Here is a 16,995-nt window from a genome sequence, read left to right as displayed (position 1 = left end):
GCAGGCAACATGATACTTTATGTAGAAAACCCAAAAGAATCCACCAAAAAATTATTGCTAGAACAAATATTCAGCAATAGTCACAGGATATAAAATCAATGTGCAGAAATCTGTTACATTTCTCTACACCAATAATGAAGCAGCAGCAAAAGAAATCAATAAATCAATCCCATTTGCAATTGCACCAAAAACAATAAAAGAGGCCTGGGAATAGATGTAACTAAAGAGGTAAAAGATCTGTACTCTAAAAACTATAGGACCCTTATGAAAGAAATTGAAGAGGGCACAAGGAAATGGAAAAGCATTCTATGCTCATGGATCAGAAGAAAAAACTTTGTCCAAATCTCTATACTACACAAAGCAATCTACAATTGCATTTAATGCAATTCCTATCAAAATACCACCAACGTTTTTCACAGAGCTAGAACAAACAATCCTAAAATATGTATGGAACCTCAAAAGACCCTGAATAGCCAAAGCAATCCTGAAAAAGAAAAACAAAACTGGAGGCATCACTATTCTGAATTAAGAGCTATATTACAAAGCTGTAGTCATCAAGACAGTATGGTACTGGCCCAAAAACAGACACATAGATCAATGGAATGGAATAGAGAAGCCAGAAATGGACCCATAATTATTTGGTCACCCAATCTTTGACAAAGCAGGAAAGAATAGCCATTGGGAATAAGACAGTCTCTTCCACTAATGGTGGTGGGAAAACTGAGCAGCCACATGCAAAAGAATGAAACTGGACCACTTTCTTACACCATACACAAAAATCAATTCAAACAGAATGAAAGACCTAAATGTGAGATGGGAAACCTTCAAAATCCTAGAGAACATGTGTAGCAAGCCGTTTAAGCTCTGCTGTAGTGACTTCTTACTAGACATGTTACCAGAGACAAAGAAAACAAAAGCAAAAATGAACTATTGGGACTTCATCAAGATAAAAACCTTCTGCAAAGCAAAGGAAATCAACAAAACTAAAAGGCATCCTATGAAATGGGAGATGATATTTGCAACATCATATCTGATAAGGGGTTAGTATCCAAAATCTATAATGAACTTATCAAACTCAACCACCAAAACCAAATAATCCAGTTAAGAAATGGGCAGAAGACAAAAAGAAGACTTTTCCAAAGAAGACATACAGATGGATAACAGACACATGAAAAGATGATCAACATCAAAATCATCAAGGAAATACAAATCAACACCACAATGAGTTACCACTTCACACCTGTCAGAATGGCTAAAATCAGTAACACAAGAAACAACAGGTATTGGTAAGGCTGCACTGTTGTTGGGAAAATAATATAGAGGTTCCCCAAAAAGTTAAAAGTAGAACTACTCTATGATCTAGCAGTTGCCTACTAGGTATTTACACAAAAGATACAAAAATACAGTATTGAAAGGGTACATGCACCCCAATGTTTATAGCAGGATTATCAACAATAACCAAAGTGTGGACAGAGCCCAAATGTCCATCATCTGATTAACAGAAGAAGAAGATACCATATATACATACAATGGAACATTACTCAGTCATCCAAAAAAATGAAATCTTGCCATTTGCAATGATGTGGATGGAGCTACAATGTATATACTAAATTAAATGAGAGAAAGAGAAATACCATACAATCTCACTCATAAGTGGAATATAAGAGAGAAAACAGATGAACATATAGGAGGGGGGAAAGGGAAAAAGGAGAAAGAGAAAAAAAAATGAGAGACTCTTAACCATAGAAGAACAAACTGAAGGTGGGCAGAGGAAGGTTGGTGGGAAATGGGCTAGATGGGGGATGATATTTGCAAACATTATATCTGATAAAGGGTTAGTAGCCAAATCTATAATGAACTTATATACTTATGTTCATTATATATGTAATAAATACATATGTATTATATATTATATGCATAATGAACTTATAAACTCAACACCCAAAAACAAATAATCCAGTTAAGAAATGGGCAGAGAGAAGAATAGATACGTCGTCTCCAAAAAAGATATCCACAGGGCAATTGCTGTGATGAGTTCTGGGCGTTGCAAGTGATAAATTGCTGAATTCTGCCAGAAACTCATATTGCATCGTATGTTAACTAACTAAAATTTGTATTTAAAAAAAAAAGGAAAGGAAAGGAAAACAAAAATCGCTCTGTGAGACCAAATAATTTATATGGTAAAACTTCCCAAATGAACTAAGAAACTCGCCATGTCGGAGGTCTGACATGCTCGTGCCTGTCCAAGATGGACAGAAAAACAGAGCAGTGTCTGTCACTGACAGGGCTCCAAGCTCAGCTCCAAGGCCAAACACTCCTTTGTTTGCAGTCAGGCTGTCATCCTAGCCAGGTAACCTTGGGAAACTTACATATTATGATTTCACACTTTGGAGTAAAGTTTATTTCCAAGTAAAAGATGACATTTTAACAACAGTTTAAACTCTACTTGCCAAGAGAATTTAGTGCAGAAAATATATAGTGCACCACTGAAAACACAAACTCTGGCGTAAGCTCTGAGAAGTAGTTCAGAATCCAGTAAAGCGTATTTTCTCCTCCATCAACCTCTGTCATGGGAAGCTGCCCTGCCCCTGGCAGGAGTGAGGAAAGTGAAGGAGAGGGGATCAAATGGGTGATGGCAGTATTTTCCAAACCCTAAGTCAGGACCTGTTGTTGGACCATGAAATCAGTTTTGATGGACATTGCTAGCACTATTTTCAATGGAAAGGACTGGAATGGTGTGAAGTGGACTGGAGTGGAAAATCACTGAACTGATGGCATGCACTACAGTTTAAATAGAATCTTGTGAAAACTTTGTTTTAATATGTTAAATACATGTATGTTTCTGTGAACTGGGTCACAAGGTAAAATGGATTATGTCTTTCAGCTCACAGACAAAAAATGTATGAAAGCCCTTAGGCAATGGGGACTGCTTCCTGAGAAGTTGGTCAACAAGATCTTAACTGTATTTCTAACATGTTCAGGCAGGTATGGTACCTACGAAACAGGAAACAGTAGTCTTCAGAACTCTGTTGCCATATTCTGAAAAGAGAAGATACCCTTAAGCTTGAATAACACTTGATAAAGTCCACATTTCCTCATTCTCAAGATATGCTCTTGCCTTGACTTAAGTGATGCCAGCTTCTCCTACTCCCACTCTAGCTGTCATTTCTTTTCTTTTTTTCATTTTTTAGGTAGGCTCCATTCCTAGTGAGGAACCAGTACAAAGCTTGAACTCAGAACCCTAAGATCAAGACCTGAGCTGACACCAAGAGTCAGATGCTCAACTGAATGAGAACCCAAGGTGCCCCTTTAATTGCTATTTATTTTTTTTATAAACATATAATGTATTTTTATCCACAGGGGTACAGGTCTGTGAATCACCAGGTTTACACACTTCACAGCACTCACCATAGCACATACCCTCCCAATGTCCATAATCCCACCCCCCTCTCCCGACCCCCCAATCCCCAGCAACCCTCAGTTTGTTTTGTGAGATAAGAGTCACTTACAGTTTGTCTTCCTCCCAATCCCATCTTGTTTCACTCATATTTCTCCTACCCCCTTAACCCCCATGTTACATCTCCACTTCCTCATAACAGGGAGATCATATGATAGTTGTCTTTCTCTGATTGACTTATTTCGCTAGGCATGATTCCCTCTGGTTCCATCCACGTCGTCGCAAATGGCAAGATTTCATTTCTTTTGATGGCTGCTTAGTATTCCATTGTGTATATATACCACATCTTCTTTATCCATTCATCTGTTGATGGACATCTAGGTTCTTTCCATAGTTTGGCTATTGTAGACATTGCTGCTATAACATTCCGGTGCATGTGCCCCTTTGGATCACTACTTTTGTATCTTTAGGGTAAATACCCAGCAGTGCAATTGCTGGGTCATAGGGTAGTTCTAATTTCAAAATTTTGAGGAACCTCCATGCTGTTTTCCAGAGTGGTTGCACCAGCTTGCATTCCCACCAACAGTGTAGGAGGGTTCCCCTTTCTCCACATCCTCGCCAGCATCTGTCATTTCCTGACTTGTTAATTTTAGCCATTCTGACTGGTGTGAGGTGATATCTCATGGTGGTTTTGATTTGTATTTCCCTGATGCCGAGTGATATGGAGCACTTTTTCATGTCTCTGTTGGCCATCTGGATGTCTTCTTTGCAGAAATGTCTGTTCATGTCTTCTGTCCATTTCTTGATTGGATTATTTGTTCTTTGGGTGTTGAGTTTGCTAAGTTCTTTATAGATTTTGGACACTAGCCCTTTATCTGATATGTTGTTTGCAAATATCTTCTCCCATTCTGTCAGTTGTCTTTTGGTTTTGTTTACTGTTTCCTTTGCTGTGCAAAAGCTTTTGATCTTGATAAAATCCCAATAGTTCATTTTTGCCCTTGCTTCCCTTGCCTTTGGCGATTTTCCTAGGAAGATGTTTCTGCGGCTGAGGTCGAAGAGGTTGCTGCCTGTGTTCTCCTCAAGGATTTTGATGGATTCCTTTCTCACATTGAGGTCCTTTATCCATTTTGAGTCTATTTTCATGTGTGGTGTAAGAAAATGGTCCAATTTCATTTTTCTGCATGTGGCTGTCCAATTTTCCCAACACCATTTATCAAAGAGGCTGTCTTTTTTCCATTGGACATTCTTTCCTGCTTTGTCGAAAATCAGTTGACCATAGAGTTGAGGGTCTATTTCTGGGCTCTCTATTCTGTTCCATTGATCTATGTGTCTGTTTTTGTGCCAGTACCATGCTGTCTTGATGATGACAGCTTTGTAATAGAGCTTGAAGTCCGGAATTGTGATGCCACCAACGTTGGCTTTCTTTTTCAATATTCCTTTGGATATTCGAGGTCTTTTCTGGTTCGATATAAAGTTTAAGGTTATTTGTTCCATTTCTTTGAAAAAAAAGGATGGTATTTTGATAGGAATTGCATTAAATATGTAGATTGCTTTAGGTAGCATAGACATTTTCACAATATTTGTTCTTCCAATTCATGAGCATGGAACATGTTTCCATTTCTTTGTGTCTTCCTCAATTCCTTTCATGAGTACTTTATAGTTTTCTGAGTATAGATTCTTAGCCTCTTTGGTTAGGTTTATTCCTAGGTATCTTATAGTTTTGGGTGCAATTGTAAATGGGATTGAAGCCTTAATTTCTCTTTCTCCTGTCTTGTTGTTGGTGTAGAGAAATGCAACTGATTTCTGTGCATTGATTTTATATCCTAACACATTACTGAATTCCTGTACAAGTTCTAGCAGTTTTGGAGTGGAGTCTTTTGGGTTTTCCACATATAGTATCATGTCATCTGCGAAGAGTGATAGTTTCACTTCTTCTTTGCCGATTTGGATGCCTTTAATTTCCTTTTGTTGTCTGATTGCTGAGGCTAGGACTTCTAGTAATATGTTGAATAGCAGTGGTGATAATGGACTTCCCTGCTGTGTTCCTGACCTTAGCAGAAAAGTTTTCAGTTTTTCTCCATTGAGAATGATATTTGCAGTGGGTTTTTCATAGATGGTTTTGATAATATTGAGGTATGTGCCCTCTATCCCTACACTCTGAAGAGTTTTGATCAGGAAGGGATGCTGTACATTGTCACATGCTTTTTTGGCATTTATTGAGAGTATCATATGGTTCTTGTTCTTTCTTTTATTAATGTGTTGTATCACATTGATTGATTTGTGGATGTTGAACCAACCTTGCAGCCCTTGAATAAATCCCACTTGGTCGTGGTGAATAATCCTTTTAATGTACTGTTGAATCCTATTGGCTAATATTTTGGTGAGAATTTTTGCATCTGTGTTCATCAAGGATATTGGTCTGTAGTTCTCTTTTTTGATGGGATCCTTTTCCGGTTTTGGGATCAAGGTGATGCTGGCCTCATAAAATGAGTTTGGAAGTTTTCCTTCTATTTCTATTTTTGGAACAGTTTCAGGAGAATAGGAATTAATTCTTCTTTAAATGTTTGGTAGAATTCCCCCGGGAAGCCGTCTGGCCCTGGGCTTTTGTTTGTTTGGAGATTTTTGATGACTGTTTCAATCTCCTTACTGGTTATAGGTCTGGTCAGGTTTTCTATTTCTTCCTGGCTCAGTTGTGGTAGTTTATGTCTCTAGAAATGCATCCATTTCTTCCAGATTGTCAAATTTGTTTGTGTAGAGTTGCTCATAGTATGTTCTTATAATTGTTTGTATTTCTTTGGTGTTAGTTGAGATCTCTCCTCTTTCATTCATGATTTTATTTATTTGGGTCCTTTCTCTTTTCTTTTTGATAAGTCTGGCCAGGGGTTTATCAATCTTATTCATTCTTTCAAAGAACCAGCTCCTAGTTTCATTTACTTGTTCTATTGTTTTTTTGGTTTCTATTTCATTGATTTCTACTCTGATCTTTATGATTTCTCTTCTCCTGCTGGGTTTAGGGTTTCTTTCTTGTTCTTTCTCCAGCTCCTTTAGGTGTAGGGTTAGGTTGTGTACTTGAGACCTTTCTTGTTTCTTGAGAAAGGCTTGTCCGCTATATATTTTCCTCTAAGGACTGCCTTTGATGTGCCCCCACAGATTTTGAACAATTGTGTTTTCATTATCATTTGTTTCCATGAATTTTTTCAACTCTTCTTTAATTTCCTGATTGACCCATTCATTCTTTAGAAGGATGCTGTTTAGTCTCCATATATTTGGGTTCTGTCCAAATTTCCTCATGTGATTGAGTTCTAGCTTCAGAGCATTGTGGTCTGAAAATATGCAGGGAATGATCCCAATCTTTTGATACTGGTTGAGACCTGATTTAGGACCGAGGATGTGATCTATTCTGGAGAATGTTCCATGTGCACCAGAGAAGAATGTGTATTCTGTTGCTTTGGGATGAAATGTTCTGAATATATCTGTGATGTCCATCTGGTCCAGTGTCATTTAAGGCCTTTATTTCCTTGTTGATCTTTTGCTTAGATGATCTGTCCATTTCAGTGAGGGGAGTGTTAAAGTCCCCTACTATGATTGTATTATTGTTGATGTGTTTCTTTGATTTTGTTATTAATTGGTTTATATAGTTGGCTGCTCCCACATTAGGGGCATAGATATTTAAAATTGTTAGATCTTCTTGTTGGACAGTTCCTTTGAGTATGATATGGTGTCCTTCCTCATCTCTTATTATAGTCTTTGGCTTAAAATCTAATTGATCTGATATAAGGATTGCCACCCCTGCTTTCTTCTGATGTCCATTAGCATGGTAAAATCTTTTCCACCCCCTCACTTTAAACCTGGAGGTGTCTTCGGGTTTAAGATGAGTTTCTTGTAGGCAACATATAGATGGGTTTTGTTTTTTTATCCATTCTGATACCCTGTGTCTTTTGATTGGGGCATTTAGCCCATTAACATTCAGGGTAAGTATTGAGAGATATTAATTTAGTGCCATTGTATTGCCTGTAAGGTGACTGTTATTGTATATTGTCTCTGTTTCTTTCTGATCTACTACTTTTAGGCTCTCTCTTTGCTTAGAGGACCCCTTTCAATATTTCCTGTAGAGCTGGTTTGGTGTTTGCAAATTCTTTCAGTTTTTGTTTGTCCTGGAAGTTTTTTATCTCTCCCTTTATTTTCAATGATAGCCTAGCTGGATATAGTATTCTTGGCTGCATGTTTTTCTCGTTTAGTGCTCTGAATATATCATGCCAGTTCTTTCTGGCCTGCCAGGTCTCTGTGGATAAGTCTGCTGCCAATCTAGTATTTTTACCATATTATGTTACAGACTTCTTTTCCCAGGCTGCTTTCAGGATTTTCTCTTTGTTGCTAAGACTTGTAAATTTTACTCATAGGTGACAGGGTGTGGGCCTATTCTTGTTGATTTTGAGGGGGGTTCTCTGCGCCTCCAGGATTTTGATGCTTGTTCCCTTTGCCATATTGGGGAAATTCTCTCCAATAATTCGCTCCAATATACCTTCTGCTCCCCTCTCCGTTTCCTCTTCTTCTGGAATCCCAATTATTCTAATGTTGTTTCATCTTAGGTGTCATTATCTCTCAAATTCTCCCCTCATGGTCCAGTAGCTGTTTGTCCCTCTTTTGCTCAGCTTCTTTATTCTCTGTCATTTGGTCTTCTATATCGCTAATTCTTTCTTCTGCCTCATTTATCCTAGCAGTGAGAGCCTCCATTTTTTATTGCACCTCATTAATAGCTTTTTTGATTTCAACTTGGTTCGATTTTAGTTCTTTTATTTCTCCAGAAAGGGCTTTTATATCTCCCGAGAGGGTTTCTCTAATGTCTTCCATGCCTTTTTTGAGCCCGGCTAGAACCTTTAGAATTGTCATTCTGAACTCTAGATATGACATATTACCAATGTCTGTATTGATTAGGTCCCTAGCTTTCGGTACTGCCTCTTGTTCTTTTTTTTGTGGTGAATTTTTCGACCTTGTCATTTTGTCCAGATAAGAGTATATGAAGGAGCAAGTAAAATACTAAAAGGGTGGCAAAGACCCCAGGAAAATACACTTTAACCAAATCAGAAGAGACCCCAAAATGTGGGGGGGGAGAAAAGGGATAAAAAGAGGTTCAGAAAAAAAAGAAACAATTAAAAAAAGAAAACGAATAAAGAAAAAATATAAAAGAGAAAAAATATATAAATATTAGACAAACTAGTTAAAAACGTTAAAAAAGAAAAGGGTAAAAGTTTAAAAAAAATTAACAGAAGAAGAAAAAATAAATAAATTAAAAATTGAAAAAAAAGGAAACAAATTAAATTAACTGCAATACTAAAGAATCATGGGGAGAAAGCCATGAGTTCCATGCTTTGCTTTCTCCTCCTCTGGAATTCCGCTGCTCTCCTTGGTATTGAACCTGCACTCCTTGGTAGGTGAACTTGGTCCTGGCTGGATTTCCTGTTGATCTTCTGGGGGAGGGGCCTGTTGTAGTGATTCCTAAGTGTCTTTGCCCCAGGCGGAATTGTGCCACCCTTACCAGGGGCCGGGCTGAGTAATCCGCTCGTGTTCGCTTTCGGGAGCTTTTGTTCCCTGAACCCTTTCCGTAGAGTTCCGGAGGACGGGAATGAAAATGGCGGCCTCCCAGTCTCCGCCTGGAGGAGCCGAGAGCTTGGAGCCCACTCCTCAGTGCGCCCTCAGAGAATAGTGCCCAATAACTCCCGTCTTCCTGGCCTCCAGCTGCGCTCTGAGCTCACCCCGGCTGCGACGGGTTCAAGGTAACCCCAAGCTGAGAGCTCACTCCTTGGCTCTGTCTCTATAGCCGGCTTCCCCACTCTAATACCTGCGAGCTCTGTGACTCTCAGACACCCTCGATCCTTCTGTGACCCTGCGGGACCTGGGGCCACGCTGACCCCGTGTGGGCTTCACCCCAGTTTAGCCTCTGGAGTGATGTCCCTCAGCAGAACAGACTTTTAAAAGTCCCGATTTTGTGCTCTGTTGCTCTGCCCCTTGCCGGAAGCTGTCCCCTCCCCCATGGTCTATCTTCCTGTCGCTTTGGATTCACTTCTCCGCCAGTCCTACCTTTCAGAAAGTGGTTGATTTTCTGTTTCTAGAATTGCTGTTCTTCTCTTCGATCTCCCATTGGATTTGTAGGTGTTTGCAATGTTTAGATAAGCTATCTAGCTGATCTCCTGCTCCCTGATGTAGTCACAGCCTGCTACTTCTCTGCCATCTTGACTCCTCCCCCTTAATTGCTATTTATAACTGTACTTTGCATTCAACCTTTAAATCTTCATGATCCTGGAATTTTATGCTAAGCTTTGCTTTGGCTCCAGGATCATTTCATTCATACCTAAGCCTTCAATGAACAGTTTTGTGCCCTTGATTTCAAAATCACTGCCTCCCACTCACCCCTCTTTCCTGAGCCCCAGGCCCTACTGGGCATCCATGCAGTTGGATGTCTTTCACATACCTGAGGTTCTATGTGCAAAAAACTGAACTTGTTACCTTTCCTTCCTCCCCACTTCACCCCATTTCCCAGATGTACTCCTCGATATTTCTTCTCTTGGGAAACATTACCACTATCCCAGACAGAAAGACACCATCCTGAACACCTTCATCTCCTTCATCTCTTACCTCCACTCAGTCACCAAGTCCTATTTCCTCAATAGTTCTTCCTTTTGTCTTGTCATTTGTTCTACTACCACCATTCTTGTCTATGCCACCAACATCTTCCAGCTGGACCACCATAGTATCACTCCCAAGTGCTCCAGGACTGCCACTCCTACCCCTGCATTCTCCATGCTACACCTGTTAGCTTTCTAAAATCCCAGCACTCCTGCTTTAATGCCTTCCTAGCCTCCCAGGCAACCCTCTCTCACAGGCTCAGCCAGTGGCACTTCAACTCTCTATACCTCAGTGTTTCCCACCTGAAAAGTGTTAAAAATATTTCCCCCCTCTACCTGCTAGAGGTGTGTGTCTTTAATAAAAGAAAGGAGAAATCAGTATCAACGACCTAGTTGCTATCATCACCATCACTATAATTACTATGGCATGCACTCCAACTACTGAATTTTCCCTAGTCACTTCAGAGCAAGTAGATTTTCAAATCTTATGAGAATGTCAAGGTACTTTTTCTTCCAAGAAAAAAAATGACTAATATTTCTTAAAATAGCCCATCAAATTGACCTTCATAGGCATAGTATACTAAAATCTTACATAAATAAACTAGAAGTATTAATCACATGGTATGTAAAATTTTTACTGTAGACCAAGAATAATAAAAGCAATACACTCTTTCAAAATGTACTACCCACATTATAATTCACAAAAAGGAGAGGTGATTGCAGAAACTCTGACTCATGCTCCTGAGGGGTAATGAAAAAAATTGCCAGCAGCAAATGTGGATTCTTTTTAACTCAATGACAAGCACTTTTGTTGCTCTGCAGTGAAGGTCTGAACTTCCATTGAGTTTTTTTTGTTGCTGTTTGTATTTTATTTATTTTTTTTATTTTATTTGTTTGTTTTGATGGAGGAAGCTCGAGAACAGGAGGCAGTGGTTGGCAGAGGGAGAAAGACAATCTTAAGGACACTCCATGCCCAGTGTGAAGCCCTGTGAGGGGCTCCATCTCAGGACCCTAAGATATGACCTGAGCAGAAATCAGGAGTCAGAACCTTAACCATCTGAGCCTCTCAAGTGCCCACATTCAGTTTGTATAATAATCAGGTTTTGTTTTTTTTTTCTTACTGGAAAGCATAGAGAGCACCTCATTATTAATTCAGTTTCTTTCTCAGCAGATATGGGTAAAAAAAAAGTGGTTGAATAAATCTGAATGCAGAAATATCAATAGGACCTGCTCTGATCTCTCTGTGGAAACTTCTGATTATAAGCATCAATATCATGCCAAAGATAAGGCCATTTGGGAAATGAATTATTCCAAGGGCACAGAAACACATAAATCTATCTATTCCTAGAAAGTAACAGAACTGTCTGAAACACAAATAAATACCATATTCATTTGACTGTCGAGTAGACTGCCTTGGCCTTATAGGCCTCGTTATTCCCATAGACATATAGGAATATAATGCATATAGACAGGCCTCCTGAGAAATCTGTTCTGCGCTCTGTCCCTCAGCTGCTGGGTAAACCAGCCCACGATGCCCCACCTCACCGAATCTCTGAGTTTCATCTTTACAATGAGAGTTTCCTCTGATCAACACTAAGATCTCTCCCAGAGCCAAAATTAACAGTAGATGCCAATAGTATCAAAATTCAATATTGTTTCATTATTTCGTAGAGACTATGTAATGAAGAACTGACAGATTTTTTTTTTATTGCTGTGGGTTTATAACCATGGATATAGGTGCACAAGATTGGTTTAAGATTACTGTAATTGTCAAACTAAGTGTCTTCTTGTTCTGAACATGGTACTGTGATGACGTATTTCTAGGTGTAACTCAGAATTCAGGCAACAACTTCCTGATGTTTGCTTCTTTCATTTTTCCATCCCTTGTTCTGTGGCTGATTCAGCCACAGAGGACCCACTCAGAGCTGCCATAATGAAGTTTACAAGAGCTTCTCACTAGAGCCAGAACCTCTCCAATGGTGCCCTTCTAGATCAGACTTCAGCAAACTATGTCTTCAGATCAAATACACCTCGGCCCCCTTTCCATTTGTCTACGGACCGAGAGCTAAGAATGCTTTTTACATTTACATAAATAAGAGCTACAACAGAGATCATATGGCCTGTAAAGCCTAAAGTACTTCCTGTCTGAACCTTTATAGCAAAAGTTTGCGAACCTCTGTTCTAGACCATTCTAAGTTATTTAACACTGTTTGATTCCTCCATGGCTGATTTCCACCACACATCAAATCATGTTAATGTTATTTATCACCAACTTTTCAAGTCACAGGAGTGTTGTAAACACTTTTAGTTGTATCTACCACCTGTTTACCCATGAGATTAGGCACCAAGTAAATACAAGACTTGAATTTTCTGTTTTCATATTGTATCAGGGAGTATGAAATGATTGTTTCAGGATGTGGCATAACTCAGACTCACCTGAGAACAATCTGAGTCATCTCAACTAAGAGGGGGGGCTTTAGACTTTGATTCCAGTAAGGTGATATTGTAGTTTTATCCATGGTGATTTCTACATCTGAATATGATAACGTCCTCTCCCCTCCCCTTTAAGCACAAATTGGCCCACCGGGGATCGCTTTGACGACAGATGAGAGATCCATTTCCATTGTTCTGACGGCTCCGGAGAAGTGGAAGAGAAATCCAGAAGACAGTTCTCTTTCCATGAAACAGATATACTCTAATCTGAAGTATAATGTGTCCGTATATAATACTCAATCTAATAGAACGGTGAGCCTGGGATGGAAGAGGGGCCTTGAATCTGTGCACTTCCTGCAGCTAGTGCTGGAACCAGCAGCCCAGGGGCAGGGAATCTGGGAAGGTGTGATATTCAAAGACATGCTGGGCGAGATATAGTGGAAGCTGATACATAGACATCTCAACAACGTCCTTCGGATTTCCCTTACAGACCCTCTCTGTCAGTGGGGTCTGATGTTGCTGTTGGGTGTGGAACAATTGTCCACCTCACTCTGATGGAAAGCTTCGACTTGCATGACATCTGTCAATCACTCTCCAAGAGAGAAAAAATGTCAGCAAGGACATAGGGCAAGATGAGCAAGAAATCCGTCCTTATGTTCTTATTTAGAATGGTCCCCAGAATGGTCCCAATTCTGACCATGCTCTGCTGAGCTAAAGGAAAAGGGTATTTTAAAGCTGATGCTAGAAAAAAAAAATTTAAAAATCTTAACTCAGATCTCCATTTATTAATATGGAAAAATGTTCATACTTCTACTTAAATTTTTAAAAATACATGACAGTATATGTTAACTAAATTGAATTTAAATAAAACTTCTTTTTTTTTTTAAGCCCAGCTTGAAGCAATAAAGAAGGATTTAGTGGTATCTCAGTGTTCTATCTCCTTCTAGAGCTGTCTGTCTGGGTGGTACTGGAATTCCGTGGCTCTAACTGCTGTTTGCCATCCCCTGCCCTAGTGGTCCCAGTGTGTGACCAACCATACGCTGGTGCTGAGCTGGCTGGAGCCAGACACTCTGTACTGCGTCCACGTGGAGACCTTCGTCCCAGGGCCTCCTCGCCTAGCTCGGCCTTCTGAGAAGCTGTGTGTCCGTACTTTGAAAGGTAAGCCTAAAAAGTCACAGCTGGTCTGAGGAGGGAACTCTGAGGAAACTAGGAGAAGTGTGGCAGTTAAAAACAAGGTTTGGGTTAATCCATGTCTACCAGGAACAGGTTGAGACAAAGGCAGAAACAATCATCACCATAAATGCATTGAGCAGCCTGGGACTCTGTTGTTGAACTTGGCCAGCATTAGAGCGTGTTTGCATCTTCTCAAGGAACTCTCAGCACCTGTCCTGATATCTGCTGCCAACAAGCTTCTTCCATGGGAAAAAAAAGCAATTAGAATTTTACACACATCTTTTTATTTCTTGATTTTAGTCCCTTTCGTCAAGAGAAGTTCTGTGGTCTTCAAGAACGTCAAATGTTAGTGCTAGAAACAAAACACTATTCTAACAACACTTGCAGACAGCAGGCTTTGCTCACCCTCCGGAGTACAGATTACAGCTCTGCAAGCTGCATTCAGCTATCACTCACAGGCTGCACGAGCGTCTGGGATCAGCAAATCCACACTTACTCCCCCACTTATATTGCTTCTCTCTCTTTCCTTTTGTCTTCTCATGTTTTCTGAGCTTGGCTGAAGAGTCTCATTCCTGTTAGGAGACATAGGGTTAGGAGCTTGGCATTTGTGTATTTGTGCTTCCCCAAGGGTCAGAGGACCCTCCACTCAAAACCTGAACATGGAAAATTAACCCTAAAGTTGACCTTCCTCAAATGGACCCTCATCCATTATTCTTCCATCTCCCTTTTCCAAACCCTCTGGCTCAGGACAAATGTCACCCTGCATCCCCTAGCCAGCAATGGTTCCATCGCCAGCAATGGGATGGCCATGGTGACAGGAGCCCTGCTTTCCTCTTCCCTCACGCTGCACAGAGCACAAGTTGAAACTGTCATAAGGAATCCAAAGGGGATTTTGTGATTTTCAAAAGTGAAAAGCTATATTTTTGAATCTCTGTCCTTTCATACCTTCCCCTAAAATGAAGGGTTCTCTGCCATATGTCAAATAAAACTGAAATGCAGAGCAAGCAAAAGGCAAAACAAAGCAGACTGAAGAAATCATTTCTGTATTTGGAAAAAGTGCTCTGTTTACAGCTTGATCAGGGGTCAAGTGGTAGGAATGAATTTCCAGTGGAGAACATTTAAGCAGTTGGCAGACTGAAAGCAACTCAAATATGGATTCCATTAAATACTTCCCAGTAAGAGATGCAGCCAACTTTCTCACTAGTCTAGGAGAGGTGACAAAATAAGGACATATCTTTCCGGGTTCTGACCTTTTCCTTGATAGCCCAGCTGGACCACCTCTTTTGGGACATTTTCGAGAAATATTCCTGTACTCCACAGTCCCCCGTTACGAAAATACAATTACAGTTTATTAGGTTTATGCAAACATGTCCTGCTGTATACTGAGTGCCATCGGTCATTGTTGTCATGGCATGTTTTAATTAGGGTAAGTTCAGTCCAGAGACCAGAGACTGTATTCAGAGAACTAGGCTGAATTGTGGCATCACATAGGGGTAGGTGATTTTCAACCAAGGAGACATTCCTGGGAGGAACATTCACTGTAGAATTGAACACGTGAGACTTTCTGAAACCAAAATGTTATGAGAGAATGAGGCTGAAGAACATACCCTATTTTGTAAATGTTAATTGAACTCACATCAGGGGATGGACAATGAGGATTCAAACTTAAGTCATGACTAGGCATCACAAAAGACACCTTCCACATATCCCCAGCACCATTTTAATCTCAAACCTGACATGATTTAGAGTTTCTCTATCGGCCATAAACAGGCAGATGGATTTCCCTTTTTGGCCCCATTACAGTGGGATTAGATAGCTATGAGGGAAGTGAGGGAAACCATGCCTACTCATGAGCCTCCTTCCCTCTTTGCATCCAGTTTGCATGCCCATCCACATTTCATGTCCAGGGTGTATCCCAGCCAGGCCTGGGAGTCCAGGAAACCACTGCTAGTTAACAAATACATGGTCAACAGTAATTAACAAAGCGATTTCCAAATTCTCTCCCTCAGCCCTTGCCACTTCTCACGTGGCAAAAATTCTGATTTTACACAATTAAAAACTGAGGCTCAAGAAATTAAATAAGTGCCCTGAATTCCCTGGGCCGGTTAGGGGAAGGGGCTTTGTACCCTGATCCTTGGATGGGATACCCCTACCACCCTCCCAGGGACCACTGTTCACTTCCATAAGCCTTTGTGTGTGTGTCTCAGGTCTCTTGCCTCCATGGGAATGAGGCTTTCTGTTTATCCCAAGAATAACCGTCACTTCCATGAGTTAGTAAGAATAGGTTTTTAGAACTATGTGATGACAGTATAAGTTCTACTTAACAGCTGTTTTTCATGTCTCAAGTGAAAAGGTGAAACCATTCTCTTCTCTCTTTATAGATTTTGATTTATGGAAATGAATTTGACAAAAGATTCTTTGTACCTGCTGAAAAAATTGTGCTTAATTTTATCACCCTCAATATTGTGGAAGATTCTAACATTTCTCATCAGGATGTAAGTGTAAGGGGGAAAAGCAATGATGTATGGGACCTGAATGAGCCCCTCATTCATTTAAGTATGGCTATTTAAAGTGGTCATATTAATATTTTATGAGAACTTCTGGAGTGTTGACCTAAATTGCCATTACTCTTTTGTAGTCAGAAAATGTCCTCTCAATAACATAGTAGGCTCGTTTAGTAGGGGGCTAACCTGAAAGAAAATGCCACCTTTTGTGACAGAATAGTACATTTATTTCTGGGTATGTGTGTTTAGAAAGATATTTGAATAGTCAAAAACTAGAATGCGTTTATCCGCTGAAACACTATGTTACTATTGTAATACTAAATATTCTATTTGAATGAGCAATGCCAAAAGACTCCATGGAATATGTCTGAATGAATAGTCCCACCTACAGAATTTTTAAATCTATAAACAAGGATACAAAAAAGAAAGAGGTTAAACAAATAGGTACAGGAGAATGTATGAAAATTTGCCACAATTCACTGTGGGAACTAAAGTGTGCCATAAACAACACCATCCTAGGTAATTTCCAGCAACTAGTCTCATCTCCTTCACCATTCACCTAGAAGACAACTCTACTGACTGCATTAATATATGACAAAATCTCTAAGTTGAACCACATAAAATTATTGATATTTGACAATTTTTGACTTGCAGAAGCAGCAATATCATATTATTTGGCCTTAATATATGCTTGTTTTAATCATGAACTCATGATCCTTTAATGCTCTTGCAGGAAAACAGGTAACATCTGTATTTCCTCATTTATATTTTGGCACAGGCAGACACCCGTGGTAAGAGAGATGGATTCTGGAGTCGTGGTCTTTAGAGAGTAACCACAAGTCCAAACCGTTTCTGATTTACAGAC

At 39.8% G+C, this 16,995-nt stretch overlaps 1 protein-coding gene across 1 annotated transcript; it reads left to right on the top strand.

Annotated features, from left to right (window-relative positions):
- Positions 1-11,478: 11,478 nt before the first annotated feature.
- LOC125101631 (interleukin-20 receptor subunit alpha-like) lies at positions 11,479-16,161 on the top strand. Its single transcript, XM_047732010.1, has 4 exons — positions 11,479-11,536; positions 12,590-12,765; positions 13,467-13,611; positions 16,008-16,161. Exons 1-4 carry the CDS (start codon positions 11,479-11,481, stop codon positions 16,025-16,027), a joined length of 399 nt encoding a protein of 132 aa, XP_047587966.1. The 3' UTR covers positions 16,028-16,161.
- The last annotated feature ends 834 nt before the right edge of the window (positions 16,162-16,995 follow it).

This window comes from Lutra lutra, chromosome 6, assembly GCF_902655055.1.
Source record: "Lutra lutra chromosome 6, mLutLut1.2, whole genome shotgun sequence".
Classification (NCBI taxonomy): Eukaryota; Metazoa; Chordata; class Mammalia; order Carnivora; family Mustelidae; genus Lutra; species Lutra lutra.
Note: the sequence above shows the minus strand (reverse complement) of the source record. Positions and strands in the feature narration are given on the sequence as shown.